Here is a 19638-nt window from a genome sequence, read left to right as displayed (position 1 = left end):
GTGTGTGTATTTTCAGTGTTTTAAAGTTGAGTTCTAGATAAACTAATATCTAGACTATCTAATATATACAGATCTTGGTATCAAAAGTCTGTAGATTTTTGGTAACCTGTTAAAGGCATCTTCTATTTGTTGTAGATTTTAAATGTATAATTTATATAATACAGAACATTTATATACAGTATTTTTGCTCCATAAGATTGGGATAGATTTAAATGTCAAATTGGCGTTCTTACTTAGTACCAACATTAACAAACCACTTAAATTTCCACAGCCTAATGAAATATTTGAACCAGCTTTTCCTCCAGCAGGGGAAAAGCAGTGAATAAAACTAGCTAAATGAGCTTTCTTACTTATTCATCCAGCACACATTGTTTTTTGAGTTGAACAAATGGCTCTTTGCAAGATTGTTTGAGGCATAGTTAAGAGTAACATACTGGTGGACATATGGAATGAGTCACACCATCTGGTTGCAGTCATACCTGGGTGGTGGTCCTTAAAACTGAAACTCTTGGGGATCTGCATATGACTTAATTATGCTGCAAAAACATATTGGGCTCCACCAGTAGATGACTTTGAAACTTCTTGAAGCCAATTAAGTGGCAAACATGCTTTCAAAATATCAATACTGCTGTTATTAAATGAGTCACTATTTAATTTTTTTTTTTTTTTTCACTAAACTGGAGACTTAAAATGTGTATTTTAGGATCCAGAATGGGTGGTACTTCAGTATTGGCACTGTAAAAATGATGTGGTTTATTTGCGTAACACTTTGATTCAATAGTTATGACTAATGTCATTACAGTAAAGTGTTTTATAAACACTGGATTCACATGATAGCTAAAGCTTGGTTTAGCAAAAAACGGGGAACCAGCTTTTAGGAGTTTATCCTGAAAATAACTAGATATATTAATCATTCAGTTTTGGTTACTTGAGGATTTCATTCATTTAAATAAATAATCAGATTTGGTAGATGGAGAAGGGAAGGTGGTCTGCCAATGAAAAAATGTAGTTTGTGTGAAAATTGTGGTTACTGTAGATAGTAACATGGAATCTTAAGTTGGAATACATTAAAAGCAACTTTTTTGTTGTGTAGTTCTCAGAGTCTTGACATCTGTGTAGATGCTTGTAACTACCACCACAAGCAGAACATGGAATGGTGCCTGCATGCCCAGTTGTGACCCTATGGACTGTAGCCCACCAGACTCCTCTGCGATTCTCCAGGAAAGAATACTAGAGTGGGCTGCCATGTCCTCTTCCAGGGGATCTTCCTGACTCAGGGATCAAACCTACATCTCTTATGTCTCCTGCATTGGGAGGCAGATTCTTTACCACTGTGTGTGTGTGTGTGTGTGTGTGTGTCCAACTCTTTGGGAACCCATGGACTATAGTCGCCTGTCAGGCTCCTCCGCGCACCACCCATATAGTTGCTGGGCACATTGCAAATTCCAATTTTGCTTTTTGGAATTTCGTGGAATTGTTTTTTTCCACATTTTTGGTCTTCAGTTGGTTGAGTACCTGGATGTAGAATCCAGGGACACAGAAGGCCAACTATACGTTTCTTTAGTGAAGATCTCCTGGGGGTAAACTTCAGTTTTTTAATATGAAATTATTATTTTTGTCTTACACTTCAGAGATATTTTTGCTGGATTCACAACTGTTAATTTTTAGTTTTTTAAAAACTTCCTAAAGACCTTATTCCACTATTTTCTGGTTTTCACTGAGAAGTCTTTCCAGTCAGATTTCATTTCCTTTGTCTTTCTGATTGATTTTAAGGTGTTCTCTTTATCTTTGAAGTTTTACCCAAATGTTTCTAAGTATGAATTTTATTTGTGCTGATTTTAATAAGCTATGCTTCCTATATTTGTAGATGCATGACTTCATTGGATCATAAAAATCTCAGCTATTAGCTCTTTAATACTGCTTGTCCTTCATTGTTTGGTTTCTTTCTTGCAAAAGTAAGAATACTGATTGCACCTTTTAGTAGTGTCACCCCACCCTGATTTTTTTTTTTTTTAAATCCTTGTCTTTTCTATCTGCTTATGCATTTGTGCTGCCTTCTGGGCTATTTCTTTGTTTTCTCATTCCCCAAATCTCTCTTCTGGTATGTTTAATTTGCTCTTTAACTAATTTGTTAAATTTTTGATTTCCACATTTATAAATTTTCATTTCTAAAAGTTCTGACTTTTAGATTTACCAGTTTGTTCTGATAATTTCATATTTCCTGTTCATTTTTATTCCACCGTTTTAACATTTCCTATATGCTATGTTTACATTTTGTATTTGATAAATCCAGTAGCTAAAGTCATGGGAAGAGGTGGCATAAATCTGTTTTCTACTGTCTCAAGCTCAGTAGTGATTTGTTATTATGTGATGATTTTTATTGTAGTCTCATCTTTTATTGAACTTAATATTTCCAGATCCTCATAGCATAATTTATAAATTAGAAATGCATTTTTCTTGAGAGGATTTACATATTCTTCTGCTGGGATTTAGGGATACTGCCACCCTGAAGCTGCTTAATTCTTCATCCAACATCTTAGGTTTAATAGGAATAGCTCAGGAGTACCTCTCATTGTCTTGGCTATTGTTGTGTCTGCCTTCTGAGCAATACTGAATTTTTTGTATAACATAGGCCACTCTTCTAGTTTCAGTTCACTTTTACTTTTTATCTTTGCTTTTTTTTTTTTTTGTGAAGGGGGAGTACTTTGAGATTTATTAGAAGTGTTAACAATTAGGATTTTTCTAGAAATATCAGCAATTAGGGTTTTTCTTCTTTCTTTTTTAGTAGTCTATAAAGTTATCATCTTTTAGCAGAGGAACCTTTTCAAAAATATCTGCCATACTGTTGTAAGTAGAAATTAATGAGATTAGATATGCAAACTGCATGCTAGTCTAGGAACTTTATAGATATTAATTTCCTTCTGTCTTATTAAGTTTTTTTTCATCTCTTAGTTTGTATAAATGTGCTTAATAGCATATACATATATATTTTTCTGGACACTTGGCTTAATCTTTAAAGGATTTCTATTTTTTGTTATGCTGGAAATAGTAAATTTATGGGAAAATTAAAATTATTGTTTTATATTGTTGCAGGAAGGGGGACTCCTTCCAGGGCCCGAAACTGGGCTCTTGTCTAACACTCGGAAATGAATTGTCCGAGGAGACACGTGCTGACAAAGCAAGAAATTTTATTGGGAAAGGGCACCCGGGTGGAGAGCAGTAGGTAAGGGAACCCAGGAGAACTGCTCTGCCGCTTGGCTTGCAGTCTTGGGTTTTATGGTGATGGGATTAGTTTCCGGGTGGCTTTGGCCAGTCATTCTAATTCAGAGTCTTTCCTGGTGGCGCACGCATCGCTCAGCCAAGGTGGATGCTAGCGAGAGGGATTCTGGGAAGTGGACGGACAGGCAGGGTCTCCTCTCGACCTTTCCCGAACTCTTCTGGCTAGTAGTGGCTTATTAGTTCCCTATTCCTTATCAGGATCTCCTGTCATAAAACAACTCATGCAAATGGTTACTATGGTGCCTGGCCAGGGTGGGCGGTTTCAGTCAGTGTGCTTCCCCTAACAGGTAGCGGCCAGGGATACTGCCCTACATCCTATAGGGCCCAGGGTGATGTGCCTCATGTGCCTCGTGATGGTTCTCTGGCCTGAAATGTCAGTAGTGCCTGGTTTAGAGAAGTGCATGCTCAGTTGCTTCAGGCATGTTCAACTCTTTTGTGACCCCATGAACTGAACCCACCGGGCTTCCCTGTCCATAAGCAAGAATACTGGAGGGGGTTGCCATTCCTTTCTCCAGGGGATCTTCCTGACTCAAGAATCGAACCCACATTTCTTTTATTTCCTGCACTGGCAGGCAGGTTCTTTACAGCTAATGCCAGCTGGAGAGAAGTGAGGTGAATGTAAATTGTTGATGCTGGTAGCTGTATTTAGGAGGAGAGTTTTCCAGGTATTTTAGAAAAACTGAAAGATAGCCTTAAGAAGGAAAACTTCTTGCTTTTTTTTTTTTTTTTGGTAATTCTTCAGCACAGACGTTTACATCCATAAAGTCAATACTAAAAGTACAAATTTTTTGACTACTACTAGTTAATTGAATTGTTTACTATTTTCTGCTGTTCCCCCCCCCCCCCCCCCCCAGTACAGAATAATACGAATTCACTGTGGAAAACTTGGAGAGAATAGAAAATTATATATAGGAAAAAAAAATTCAATTCCATAATCTGTAAACAAAGACTATTAACATTTTGGAGTATTTAGTTTGTTTTCTTTGCAGATATTTTTAATATAGTTTTGAGAATATAGTTATACAGTTTTATTGCCACTTAGGACTTCCCAGGTGGCTCAACAGTAAAGAGTCCCTCTGCCGCTGCAGGAGATGCAAGTTCTGTCCCTGGGTTCGGAAGAGCCCCTGGAGTAAGAAATGGCAACCCACTCCAGTACTCTTGCCTTGAGAACCCCATGAACAGTATGAAAAGGCAAAAAGATAGGACACTGAAAGATGAGCTCCCCAGGTTGGTAGGTGCCCAGTATGCTACTGGAAAAGAGTGGAGAAATAACTCCAGAAAGAATGAAGAGACGGAGCCAAAGTGAAAACAACACCCAGTTGTGGATGTGACTGGTGGTGGAAGTAAAGTCTGATGCTGTAAAGAACAATATTGCATAGGAACCTGGAATGTTCATGAATCAAGGTGAATTGCAAGTGGTCAAACAGGAGATGGCAAGAGTGAACATCAATAGTTTAGGAATCAGTGAACTAAAATAGACTGGAATGGGTGAATTTAATTCAGATGGCCATTATATATACTACTGTAGGCAAGAATCCCTTAGAAGAAATGGAGTAGCCCTCCTCGTCATCAAAAGTAGTACTTGGATGCAATCTCAAAAATGACAATGATCTCCATCGGTTTCTCTTCCATTAAATATCACACTAATCCAAGTCTATGCCCCAGCCACTAATGCCGAAGAAGCTGAAGTTGAATGGTTCTATGATGACCTATAAGACCTTCTTGAACTAACACCAAAAAAAAGATGTCCTTTTCATCATATGGACTGGAATTCAAAAGTATGAAGTCAGGAGATACCTGGAATAACAGGCAAGTTCGGCCTTGGAGTACAAAATGAAGCAGGGCAAAGGCTAGCAGAGTTTTGCCACAAGAACTCACTGGTCATAGCAAACCCCTCTTCCAACAACATAAGACATTACTCTACCCATGGCCGTCACCAGATGGTCAATACCAAAATCAGATTGATTATATTCTTTGTAGCTAAAGATGGAGAAGTCTATACAGTCAGCAAACACAAGACTGGGAGCTGACTGTGGCTCATGTCATGAACCCCTTATTGCCAAATTCAGACTTAAATTGAAGAAAGTGGGGAAAACTACTAGACCATTCAGGTATGACCTAAATGAAATCCCTTACAGTTTAAGTGACAAATAGTTTCAAGGGATTAGATCTGATAGAGTGCCTGAAGAATTATGAACTGAGGTTCCTGACATTGTACAGAAGACAATGATCAAGACCATCCTCAAGAAAACAAAGTGCAAAAAAGGCAAAATGGTTGTCTGAGGAGGCCTTACAAATAGCTGAGAAAAGAAGACAAGCTAACGGCAAAGGAGAAAAGAAAAGATATACTGTTGTGAATGTAGAGTTCCAAAGACTAGCAAGGAGAGATAGGAAAGCCTTCCTCAGTGATCAATGCAAAGAAATAGAGGAGAACACATGCGAGGATGGACACAGTAAAGGACAGAAACTGTATGGGCCTAACAGAAGCATAAGATATTTAGGAAGGAGTGGCGAGACTCCAAAGAAGAGCTATACAAAAAAAGATCTTAATGACCCAGTTAACCACGATGGTGTGATCACTCACCTAGATCCAGACATCCTGGAGTAGGAAGTCAAGTGGGCCTTAGGAAGTATCACTATGAGCAAAGCTAGTGGAGGTGATGGAATTCCAGCTGAGCCATTTCAAATCCTGAAAGATGATGCTGTGAAAGTGCTGTGCTCAACATGCCAGCAAATTTGGAAAACTCAGCAGTGGCCACAGGACTGGAAAAGGTCAGTTTTCATTCAAATCTGAAAGAAGGGTAATACTAAAGAATGTTCAAGCTACCACACAACTGCTGTCATCTCACACGCTAGCAAAGTCATGCTCAAAATTCTCCAAGTGAGGCTTCAAGAGTACGTGAACTGAGAACTTCCACATGTTCAAGCTGGGTTTAGAAAAGGCAGAGGAACCAGATGGAATTGCCAACATCCACTGGATCATCGAAAAAGCAAGAGAGTTCCAGAAAAACATCTCCTTTTGCTTTATTGGCTATGCCAAAGCCTTTGACTGAGTGGATCACAATAAACTGGAAATTCTTAAAGAGAAGGGAATACCAGACCACCTGACCTGCCTCCTGAGAAATCTGTATGCAGGTCAAGAAGCAACAGTTAGATCTGGACATGGAACAACGGACTGGTTCGAAACTGTGAAAAGGGTATGCTCAAAGCTGTTTTTTTGTTCACCCTGTTTATTTAACTTTTTTATGCAGAGTGCATCATGCGAAATGCCAGGCTGGATGAAGCATAAGCTGGAATCAGGATTGCCGGGAGAAATATCAATAACTTCAGATATGCACATCAGTTCAGTTCAGTCGCTCAGTCGTGTCTGAGTCTTTGCAACCCCATGGACTGCAATATGCCAGGCTTCCCTATCCATCACAAACTCCCGGAGCTTACTCAAATTCATGTCCATTGAGTTGGTGATGCCATCCAACCATCTCATCCTCTGTTGTCCCCTTCTCCTCCTGCCTTCAGTCACTCCCAGCTTCACGGTCTTTTCCAGTGAGTCAGTTCTTTGCATCAGGTGGCCAAAGTATTAGAGTTTCAGATTCTGCATCAGTCCTTCACATGACTATTCAGGACTGATTTCTTTAGGATGGACTGGTTGTATTTTCTTGCTGTCCAAGGGACTCTCAAGAATCTTTTTCAACACCACAGTTCAAAAGCATCAATTGTTTAGTGCTTAGCCTTCTTTATGGTCCAACTCTCACATTACTTTTACTTATTTCCATCAGTTTTATTTGTTTTCAATCTCAGCATTATCCTTAACAGAATAACAAAAAATTTAAGTATTATGGGATCATGCAATTCCCAGGTGACCCTAGTGGACAAGAACCCACCTGCCAATGCAGGAGATACAAGAGACACAGGTTCCCATCACTTCATGGCAAATAGATGGGGAAACAATGGAAACAGTGTTACTGAGACTTTATTTTTGGGGCTCCAAAATCACTGCAGATGGTGACTGCAGCCGTGAAATTAAAGATGCTTGCTCCTTGGGAAAAAAGCTATGACCAACATAGATAGCTTGTTAAATAGCAGAGACTTTACTTTGTCAACAAAGGTCCGTCTAGTCAAGGCTATTGCTTTTTTTTTTTTTTTTTAATTTTTATTTTTCAGTGGGTTTTGTCATACAAGGCTATTGCTTTTCCAGTGGTCATGTATGGATGTGAGAGTTGGACTATAAAGAAAGGTGAGCACCGACTGCTATTCAACATAGTGTTGGAAGTTTTGGCCACAGCAATCAGAGCAGAAAAAGAAGTAAAAGGAATACAGATAGGAAAAGAAGAAGTGAAACTCTCCCTGTTTGCAGATGACATGATCCTCTACATAGAAAACCCTAAAGACTCTTCCAGAAAATTACTAGAGCTTATCAATGAATATAGTAAAGTTGAAGGATATAAAATTAACACACAGAAATCCCTTGCATTCCTATATACTAACAATGAAAAAACAGAAAGAGAAATTAAGGAAACAATACCATTCACCATTGCAACAAAAAGAATAAAATACTTAGGAGTATATCTACCTAAAGAAACAAAAGACCTATACATAGAAAACTATAAAGCACTGATGAAAGAAATCAAAGAGGACACAAACAGTTGGAGAAACATACCGTGTTCATGGATTGGAAGAATCAATATTGTCAAAATGGCTATTCTACCCAAAGCAATCTGTAGATTCAATGCAATCCCTATCAAGCTACCAACAGTATTTTTCACAGAACTAGAACAAATAATTTCACAATTTATATGGAAATACAAAAAACCTCGAATAGCCAAAGTAATCTTGAGAAAGAAAAATGGAACCGGAGGAATCAACCTACCTGGCTTCAGACTCTACTACAAAGCCACAGTCATCAAGACAGTATGGTACTGGCACAAAGACAGAAATATAGATCAATGGAACAGAATAGAAAGCCCAGAGATAAATCCACGAGCCTATGGACACCTTATCTTTGACAAAGGAGGCAAGGATATACAATGGAAAAAAGACAGCCTCTTTAACAAGTGGTGCTGGGAAAACTGGTCAACCACTTGTAAAAGAATGAAATTAGAACACCTTCTAACACCATACACAGAAATGAACTCAAAATGGATTAAAGATCTAAATGTAAGACCAGAAGCTATAAAACTCCTAGAGGAGAACATAGGCAAAACACTCTCCGACATAAATCACAGCAAGATCTTCTATGACCCACCTCCCAGAAATTGGAAATAAAAGCAAAAATAAACAAATGGGACCTAATGAAACTTAAAAGCTTTTGCACAACAAAGGAAACTATAAGCAAGGTGAAAAGACAGCCCTCAGATTGGGAGAAAATAATAGCAAATGAGGAAACAGACAAAGGATTAATCTCAAAAATATACAAGCAACTCCTGCAGCTCAATTCCAGAAAAATAACTGATCCAATCAAAAAATGGGCCAAAGAACTAAACAGACATTTCTCCAAAGAAGACATACAGATGGCTAACAAACACATGAAAAGATGCTCAACATCACTCATTATCAGAGAAATGCAAATTAAAACCACAGTGAGGTACCATTACACGCCAGTCAGGATGGCTGCTATCCAAAAGTCTACAAGCAATAAATGCTGGAGAGGGTGTGGAGAAAAGGGAACCCTCTTACACTGTTGGTGGGAATGTAAACTAGTACAGCCACTATGGAGAACAGTGTGGAGATTTCTTAAAAAACTGGAAATAGAACTGCCATATGACCCAGCAATACCACTTCTGGGCATACACACTGAGGAAACCAGATCTGAAAGAGACACGTGCACCCCAATGTTCATCGCAGCACTGTTTATAATAGCCAGGACATGGAAGCAGTCTAGATGCCCATCAGCAGACGAATGGATAAGGAAGCTGTGGTACATTTACACCATGGAATATTACTCAGCCGTTAAAAAGAATTCATTTGAATCAGTTCTAATGAGATGGATGAAACTGGAGCCCATTATACAGAGTGAAGTAAGCCAGAAAGATAAAGAACATTACAGTATACTAACACATATATATGTAATTTAGAAAGATGGTAACGATAACCCTATATGCAAAACAGAAGAAGAGACACAGAAGTACAGAACAGACTTTTGGACTCTGTGGGAGAAGGTGAAGGTGGGATGTTTCGAAAGAACAGCATGTATATTATCTATGGTGAAACAGATTACCAGCCCAGGTGGGATGCATGAGTCAAGTGCTCGGGCCTGGTGCACTGGGAGGACCCAGAGGAGTCGGGTGGAGAGGGAGATGGGAGGGGGGATTGGGATGGGGAATACCTGTAACTTTATGGCTGAATCATATCAATGTATGACAAAACCCACTGAAAAAAAATAAAAAATAATAATTAAAAAAAAAAAAGAAAGGTGAGCACCGAAGAATTGATGCTTTTGAACTGTGCTGTTGAAGAAGACTCTTTGAGAGTCCCTTGGACTGCAAGGAGATTCATCTAGTCCATCCTAAAGGAAATCAGTCCTGAATATGCATTGGAAGGGCTGATGCTGAAGCTGAAACTCCAATATTTTGGCCACCTGATGCGAAGAGCTGACTCATCTGAAAAGACCCTGATGCTGTGAAAGATTGAGGGCAGGAGGAGAAGGGGACGACAGAGGATGAGATGGTTGGATGGCATCACTGACTCAATGGACATGGGTTTGGGTGGACTCCAGGAGATGGTGATAGACAGGGAGGCCTGGCATGCTACGGTTCATGGGGTCGTGAAGAGTTGGACACGACTGAGCGACTGAACTGAAATGAACTGAATGTTATGGTTTTGTTTCATAAGTGCAAATTTTTGTTCTCTTAAAGTTATTTAATATGAATACCTTCTTTATGCAAAAATTGACTCTGTGGTGTGGTAGAGCCTTGATGGAATAAGCTATACAGTGCAGTGCTTTCTTGAGATTGCATCTGTATAACATAACTTTAAAAGAGTCAGGGGCTTCCCTTGTTTGATGATTTGAGAGTAGAGGGATAAAATTTGTTACTCCCTGCTTTCTTATATAAAACATACACACTCTTGTAGTAGTGTTGTGGCATTACCTTGTTAGAAAGTTATGCCTTTGCATTTTTTAAAAAAATAGGGTACTGTAAGGGAGGTGGGACCGGAGAGGGTTGGCTGGAACAAGGAGGAAGTATTAGGGAATAAGGAGAGACAAAATTGCTAAGTGTGAGGGAGAGAGCAGGGGAATTTGAGAGAACAATAACAAGTTAATTCCTTTTAAAACTGTTTTGGAACAAGATAGGATACAAATAAATATAAATGAATATACTGTGAAAGTGATGAAGTTAGTCTTATTTTCATAATACAGGTGAATTGAAAAACAAAATGTCCTGCTTTACAGGAGTAATAATGACTTTTCTAAATTTTCATTTTTGGAAATTTAGATATCTTTAAAGCATTATATAATTTGTGATCACTAGTTGTAAAGATACTTAAAGTAATTATACGGTGGTTGTTTCTTCATAGTTAAGTTTCAAAGTTTTACTAGGATGAAATGGCTGTGTTTCAATTTGTCCTACTGTGCAATATTCATTTCTGTATTTTATGACTTACCAAGAGCTGAAAGAAAAATAATTTATTAGTTTAAAGCTTAAAGCAAAACAACAAAACCCAACTATTGTTTCTCCACCTTGAAATGTGAAGCAGATAAAGTGCAACGTGATTTAATTCAGAGTGTGAACTGAAATATGTGCCATCTATGTCTGACAGAAGGGAGAGAAAGAAGCAGCAGTGTATAAAAATAGAGCTTCTGTTAATTCAGAATCATTATGTTAACTTAAAATATTTTGTATTTCTAGAATATGTACCATATTTAATTATTCAGAAATGTTTCTAGAATGTTTTTGAAAGATTTTTTTGTTACTTTGCATCATTGTTAACTCTCATTTAATCATCATGCAAAATGAGTATGGCAAATTCTATAAAACTATTGATCTGCCCTAGAACCTGTATTTCAAGTGAAGTCTTTGTCAGAGGATATGACTCCAAACTATTTGATGAATCTGTATAGATAACTTGTTACTTTGCATAGATTGTTTAACTCCTCATTCTTGTGGGTAGAGTAGGCCGCTATGTGGTAGTTGGACAGAATACAAGTAGTTCTTACTCTCTGAGTGCATCTCTATTTAGTTTTTCATGTGCATGATAAAATATAAAGAAACTTAAAAGTCCTCTTAAGGCCACATAAACAGAAAAGATTTCAAAGTGATGAAGGACCTTAGAAGTATTCATATATATTCAGGTATTTCTTGAATCCCATCATGTCCCTTTAATTTCCTCTTGATCACTTAGGGCGTCCGGAGGTGGTTGAAGATGTTCTTCATTATCAACCCTTAATTGAATTGATGGAGAGATGGAACTTTTTTCTTATCCATCAATACCTTCAAGGTTCCTTGGATTAGTTTTCAGTTTCCTGAGTCAGTCTGAGAGATGGTAGCTATTTGATTTGAGTATTTGTATAATTCCATATCTGGCATATCATCATCACTTTCTTAGAAAATAAGAAAATATTTAAATAGTAACTTTTGAATTCTTTACCATTGAGCCTATCATATATATATATATATTTTTCTCCTTCCACCAGACTTACACTAAAGCAGTATTTGTGTTCCCAATAAGCTAATGTATTCCAGGTACTGTATATTTCTAACTAACTGGTTACTTGAATTTATCTTTAAATAAATTAGTGTCGGTCTGAACAAATTCACCTGATATATCTGTTGTGGGGATTAATAGTTTAAAATATTTTTTAATTAGCTTATAGCATAAAAACAGTTCTGAGTTTAAATGTGCCAATTAAAATGTTTCTCATTGACATAATTTTTGAAATACTATAGTTTGTAATGATATTTTCTTTTATCTTTTAGGCGAGGGTTAAATCCACCACACAGGGTGAAATCCATCTCCATGACAACATTCACACAACAGGAAATTGAATTCCTTCAAAAACATGGAAATGAAGTAAGTGTTTCAGTCCTTTTAAAAAATTTGAGTTGTTCAGAATGATAAGAAATTTTCACTGTCTAAAAAAGGTATTTTTGTATTCTGTATTCAGGTGTTTCAGAATGTACTCATCTAGCAGTGTATTTAGATTTAATGTCTACTACATAAATACTTTACCTTAAACCTGAGATGAAACCTGTGTTTAAGCTTTGTCAGTATTGAATGTAAAAGGCGTTTTTAGAGGACATCTAGTATTGGAGTAACTTAGTTTTGGCTTTAAATGACAAAAAGAGGAAGAAAGAGAATTAACATTGTAGTACTGTAGTAAACTTTTGTTAGGCTGTTGTATGATCGGCTTTCACTTGAGGGTCCCCTCCTTCTTTTTTACATTTTTAACTTTAAATGTATATGTGATGCTTAATGTTGAGCTGTTTCCCTGGTAGCGCAGCTGGTAAAGAATCTGCCTGCAATGCAGGAGACTCCGGTTCAATTGCTGGGTTGGGAAGATGCCCTGGATGGGGGCATGGTAACCTACTCCAGTATTCTTACCTGGAGAATCCCCGTGGGCAGAGGAGCCTGGCATGCTACAGTCCATGGGGTCGCAAAGAGTTGGACACGATTGAGCGAATAAACACACAGCACAGCAGTGTTAAGTAGGTGCTCAGTAGGGAGGAGATTAGTAGTTCTGAGTGGGCAGCCTAGCACCATGAGGAACCCAACAGAGTCAAGTCAAGATTTGTAGGGGAGCCCTTTCTCTCTACTCTGCTTTAATGGGCTTCCAGGAATTCCGTTCTCTTCGCTTGCTTTCTTGTTTTAGTTTCATGTTTTGCTATTATTAAGAGTGGTGGTATGCTATTTAAAACAAATACAAAAAACTGTAAAATTAACAGAAAGCCAGCATGTTTTATAATCTTTGGGCATGGATGAACCAGTCAACCCAATTGATTAGTAATTGCCATTATTTAATAAGACAGTTTAATCACTTCCTAGAAAGGAAGTATTACTTTAGTTGTACTACAGTGGTTGTATGTTTTGTTTTTTGCATGTTTTTGATAATAGAAAAGAAGTCTTCAAATTTTATTAGTTCCAGTCTTCTTTTTCACCTCAGAAGATGTATGCAAGCATTTTGTACGTGGCTTCTTTTTTTCTCTAACACTTCTATAGTAATGTCTTAAACTTGCTTTCCAACTTTTGATGCATGTGAGTATTTGGTTCTAAAGTAGTAAAGATTATGAAATATTTTTTAATACATGATTTAGAGAAGTAGCACACATTTTTAAGTTTCCAAATTTTGCCAATAAAAAATTATCTTGAGTAATCAAGTTCTATATTACAGGAAAATCTGAAGCAAGATGAAAAGACAGAGGTGTGTAATGACAGTAAGTGTAGAAATGTATTTCGATTAAAAGACAATTTGAACAGTTTGTATAAAGTTTGAGATTAGCCTACCAGTGCAAATTTTAAATTATTTTCTTAGAAATTGGCCTTGGGAAAAAAAAAAGAATTTGGCCTTGAATACAAAATTTTAGACATCAGAATGGAGTCAGGAATGAAAGAATATCATCTGTTCTTATGCTAAAAATCTAATAACAGATACAATTATAGTAGTAGAACTGTAAAGGTAACAAACAATCCATTGGAGAAGTAAGTAAAAAACATTCAAACCTGTCAATAGATAAGATTTGGTGGAAATTGGTCCTAAAATACTACAACTGAAGGACCCTTTAAAAATTTTTTTTCCTGAAATTGTGGTGAGTACACTTAATGTGAGATTTACTCTCTTAAAATATTTTCAAGTGTAAAATGTGGTATTGTTAGCTATAGGCAAAGTGTAGGAACTTACTCATCTTGCATAACTAAACTTCATTGCCAATGAATAGCAGCCACCATTCTTTCTGCTTCGGTGGGTTTGACTGTTTTAGGTGTCTCATCTTAAAGGGAGTCATGCAGTATTTGCTGTTCTGTGACTGGCTTATTTCACTTGGCATAATGTTCATGAGGTTCATGTTGCGTATGATAGGATTTCTGAAGGAATAGTTTTTATAACTGTAATATCAAGATAAATTTAGAAAATATGAAAGGAAATCTTAGGCAACTCTTTATATCAAATAGTGGAAACAATACAAGCAATAGAGATGACTGGAATGGCTTTATGAATTTTAAGTTCTAAAAAGAGTCATGCAAATTAATAGTCCCTTTAAAGACCTCACTGTTAGAGTTGCTGTGCTAGTACTTGGATACAGCAGGCCTAGAGCTCATGGTCTAGGTAGGAGATGGATACATAACAGACAATCGTGACCCTGTGTTAGGTAGTTAATGATAACAATAAGAATGTTCAGAAGTAATGTGGAAAGGAGAGAATTGGGAAGATTTCATGGAGGAGGCGAAGTATTTGCCGACTTTTGACGGTGACTAGGACTTAGGCTAGCAGGAAAAGATTCTACAGGCAGAGTAAACAGTGCACAAAGAGAAATTTCCAACAGTTTTTACTGCTAGAAAGTTTACCAAATACTTAATTACTTGTTAAGGGAGACAAACATTCTTTCTTGTGTCCCTAAAGACATCTTATAACCAAAACATTGGAGTAGGTATACTTAATTCCTTACACTGTTAGCAGAATTTCCATTCTTAAAAGTTTCATGAGGTGTGTAGAAGGTGAGGATTGGCATTATGAAATGCAGGATGATTGATGCAGCTTGATAAAAAATTGTATAGACTTCAAGTGCAAGTGCCTAATTATCAGTTTATCTTATACACGTAAATCTTAAGTATAAAGTATAACATGCATAGGGAAAAGTATGCAGATGTTTATTTTTTATTTCAAATTATGTTGCCATATTTGAACAGTGTGTGGTGTTAAGTCTCCATTGTCTGGAAAGGAACATACTCAGTCGTGTAAATGTTGGGTTAAAAGAAGGTATTGTTATATGTCTAGTGAATGAGTGGGTTCATGTCTGAAGTTAAAAGATCAAAATGTATATTAACTGGCAGAAGTCTTGGATCTTCTACCCCCACAAGAGAGTTTTAATGTTCTGAGGGGCTTGTTGGTTGTCACTATTTGCAGCAGGCAAGCACCATGCTTGCTGGATGACTCATAAGGTGTTGATTCCAAAATCATCCTGTATTCCACATGCTTTGACTTTTCCCCCAGACATTTGTATGTGGCAGAAACCTTTTTACAGTCAATCTGCATGTAAGTCTGTTTTACATGCTTTCATTATAGTTGTGAACAACTTACTGTCAGAGAAAGTCATGCTGCCAAGTCTAGAATCAAGTGTGGGAGGGGACCACAAGTTACAGGGCAGAGGGCTTGGACAGAGGAAGTCATTCATTGACACCATCAGTGCAGTGACTTAATGCATTTGTATATCTGGGAAAGATTTCACTTTTCATTCAGAACTTAAGAATTGTCCACTGTTTTTGGCAACATCACATAATGCTTTCTTTGTATCATATGTTATTTTAAAAAAATCTTTAGTGGTTTACTCCATATGTCCTCTTTTATGGTTTTGTGGGTCAATCAGAGGAATTTCACTATTGGATTAACTTCTGATTATCAAACTTAATGGAAAGAAGACTGGGTACCGGTGCTATATAGCTAACTCAGTAAAAGGAAAATGTAGGAATAATTTTATTTTGAGCCATACAGTTTTTTTTTTTCCTAGTAATAAATTAACCTTCCTAATTACGTTTCAGGACTGAGTAAAAGGGTTACTGCCGATGCTTCACAGGCATGCACTCTACATGTAGAAATAAAATCATGCGTTGATTGACAGTATTTGGGCATCTTTATGCTAGATTCAAAACATAACCCCCAAACCAGAAACTAAAGCTTTTAAAAAAAACCCTTCCAAAGTGGTAGACGCATAAGGTAAGTTGTGCTTTTCCCTAGTCAGTATGCATGATCGACTCATTCTTCATTCCTGAAGCAGAGATTTATTAATCACCTATTGTTGTGTCCGGGATTGTCTTTGGGTACTGGGGTACTGCCTGTGATTCCTGCCCTTATGTAAAGTTTTCAGTCTAGTGGGGGACAGAGTGACAATAAAAATCTTTTTTTTCTCCCCAGTTCTATTTTTGGGTAAGAGTGAGAAAGGGCTTCAATTTAGAATTGTAGATGCTTGGGATTATGGAGACAGTATTTTTTTTTAAGATGTTATACTTTGGCTTAAATAGGCCTTATTTTATGAGACAGCACTTCAGGCCTTTTGGGTAGTTGAATTGCATCTTTGGGAAAGATTGGAGCTATTTTATAATCAGAAATAAGCACTCCCGCAAAGAAAAGTATTCTGATATCTTAAAAGCATTTTAAATTTCAAATTCACATGCTGTGACAATTTTGCTGGAATATTCAGGTATCATTTTATGGTATTAGACTCAATCTGTTATGATGTTAAACAGGACACTACTGGTTATTTCCTAAATCATCTTGTCTTATAGCCTGTAATAAGTCATGGTCACTCTCAGTACAGAATAGTGGACTCTGTAAAGTGGAAGGCCAATATCTGAAAGAGCCTGCAGGCCATTGTTACAGTAAAGACAGTGAACTTTTGAATGAATCCTGAATCAGGGCATGGAACTATTATGTAGCTTCAAAGTGTTACATTCATTTAAGTTTGATTAAAAACCAGACGATCTATCCCAAACTGCAACTCTGTACAGAAATTGATAAAATTTGGACTAAACTTGTTAAGTTTACTTGAAGTTCAGTGGTCTTGTGCAGAAAAGATTGGATTTGAACTTGGAGGGTTGAGAACATTGGTCAGATTACCTCTGAGCCTCAATTTCTACAAGTGTAAAATAGTGACAATATCTTACTGTAGAAAGGGTGGAATGCTTTGAGTTTAAGCAATCCTGATAGTTCCCAGCATACTTCTTGTAGAATGATATTCAAGTGTTTATTGAATCAGAACCTGAGGTAGTAGAAGTTACAGGAGGGTTAACAATGTTTTTTTTTTTCACTTCTTGCTCACAGTGGTTTTTTGGAGGATTTTTTCAGTTTTCTTAGAGTCTGGTAGTATATCAGTTACATTAATATTTAGGTTGAGTATTTAAACTCTTGGAGCATTTTAACTATATGCTGAGCCTAAATAATATTAGTAAAATTTGGTAGTTATTTTAGTAATGGCATATTAAATATCTTTATTGAGTGGCAGAATTAAGTTACATCCTCATTACTCCAGGGTTTACTCCTAATTGCCTGTGCAGAGGTTGGCACAAATAGTAAATATTGTAGGTTTTGTAGGTCAACTGCCTATAGTATATTCTTGCTTGAAAACAAACTTTTTTTTTTTTAAAGTAGCCCTTTAAACATATATAAACCAAATGATCAAGGGCAGTACAAAACAGGCCAGTGGCCCAGTTTGATCTGCATTTGGTTGATTGAAGACTCCTGACCTATGAAATTCCAGTTCTCATTGTAAATCCTTTTATAATCTTGCTTCTTTTCCTAGTTAACTTTCTTCATTATCAATAGAAATGTTTAAACCCCAATGATTTCTGGTTTGTTTCTTATATATGCTGTTCATATCCCAGTTTTTTCGACATCTTGCTTAAGTTGTTCATTTGTCATTCATCTGTTCCAAGACCTATCGGTTTTTACCCTTCCATCAAGTCTATCAGGAGTATTTTAGCACACAGGGACCAAACTACCCCTACATACTTTAAACTTTTATAAAAATATATTTGACTATAAGATTTTATACAGGTTTTTTTTTCTTTGCTCTCACAGTGTCTTCTATATTGATCTTATTACCCTCAAAACATAAAGACATTTCCATGGCATAATCTTAAACACTGTATCATTACACCTAGGCTGTGAGAATGTGTGTGTGTGTATATGTATTATTTAAATTTTTATAAAAATTCCTGGGCTTTACTCCATCGGAGATTCTGACCCTGGGTGTGGGATATAGGAGTGTCTGCTTTTTCAGTCAGAAGCCCCATGTGATTGTGTTGCTGATGCTGTCGACCATCTTTTGAGACAACCAGCATGATAACTGAAGGTTCCATTGAGTCTGGACTCAGAATAATCTGCAGTCGGGTTTCAGCACCTCCGATTGATAAGCCTTGTTACAGCCTGAGGGAACTGCGTTTCCCTGAGCTTCGTTTTCCTTTGTCCTGCCTATTTCATGAGGTTGATTTGAAAGTAGTACACGTGAAAACATTTTGAAAACCAATGTACTATGTAGCTAAAAGATGTCAGTTTAAGTGCAAATACACTTTCTTATTGATTTCTAAGCTCAGGGTGGGGTGGGGGGGGGGGTACCATGAAGGAAAATGATGTGCTTTGAACTGAATTCAGTTAGTTTAGTGTAGGCAGGTTTTTGCAGAACTGTAGTCAATATGATGGTGTTTATCAGTATGGAAAGATAATTCAGTAATAATATAACATTTCCAACAATTTTAGACTAAAAATATGGAATTATTTGGGAGAATGGCTTTCTAGTGAGATACTTGAGGTTTAAAACCATCCAGCTAAAATATTGAAACACATGCTATTATTTAATAGGCTTTTTTTTTTTCAGTTTCTACATATTTGAGAAGAAACATCTTAAATCTGGCTTCTATTTTAAAAGAAATGCGAGGTGTTAAGTTTCTTAAAATTCTGAATCAAATCAGTAGTGACATAGTAATCTTTAAATATTCATGGTGCATTCTTCGGTATTAGTTGTTGGCTTTCAGAGAAATATCTAATAGTAATTAACAAAAAGAATGTAGGAAATGTTATTATTTGTCTTGTACATACTGTAACATGTGGATCTTTTTGAATGATTACTGAAAACCCAAAGGGTATTGTAGAAGGAGATTGATAATAGTTTATGTAACTACTCTGAGCATTTATTTAGCTTTTTATTGCTTTGGTATCCAAGGTCATATTATTTATTTGCTTCTAACTGTTTGCTTCAGTCATTCTCACTTCCTGTCATCTGTCTCCCAGCTTTTCTTGTTTATTTCTTTTTTGCCATAAATGTTACTTAAAAAAAGGAAACAGATTTGTTTGAATCTAATTAAAAATATAAATTATTCTTTTTTTTTAAACTTTTTGTTATGGAGATTCCCATATAGCTACACAAGTAGACAATATAACAAACTCCTGTTCCTTTTTTATTATGTGAAATGGGTCTGAGACGTACAATTTCCTCTATAAATTCATGAACTAGATGTTATCTTTGAAGAAAGAATTAAAAAAAATATAACTCCATACCATTTTCACATCCATAAAAATTAATGGTAATCTAATTGTCTAGGCTTCCCCTGTGGCTCAGCTGATAAAGAATCCGTCTGCAATGTGGGAGACCTGAGTTTGATCCCTGGGTTGGGAAGATCCCTTGGAGAAGGGAAAGGTTACCCACTCTAGTATTCTGGCCT

The 19638-nt window shown here is 36.8% G+C and overlaps 1 protein-coding gene across 5 annotated transcripts in view; it reads left to right on the top strand.

Annotated features, from left to right (window-relative positions):
• AGFG1 (ArfGAP with FG repeats 1) overlaps positions 1-19638 on the top strand; it is an 80565-nt gene that overhangs the window by 14461 nt on the left and 46466 nt on the right. For all 5 annotated transcript variants that reach the window (XM_065930416.1, XM_065930418.1, XM_065930415.1 and 2 more), the window contains exon 2: positions 12192-12285. In XM_065930416.1, coding sequence (XP_065786488.1) covers positions 12192-12285 — 94 coding nt within the window. The remainder of the gene's footprint in view (positions 1-12191; positions 12286-19638) is intronic.

The sequence above is a fragment of the Muntiacus reevesi genome, chromosome 3, assembly GCF_963930625.1.
Source record: "Muntiacus reevesi chromosome 3, mMunRee1.1, whole genome shotgun sequence".
NCBI classification, from domain to species: Eukaryota; Metazoa; Chordata; class Mammalia; order Artiodactyla; family Cervidae; genus Muntiacus; species Muntiacus reevesi.
Note: the sequence above shows the minus strand (reverse complement) of the source record. Positions and strands in the feature narration are given on the sequence as shown.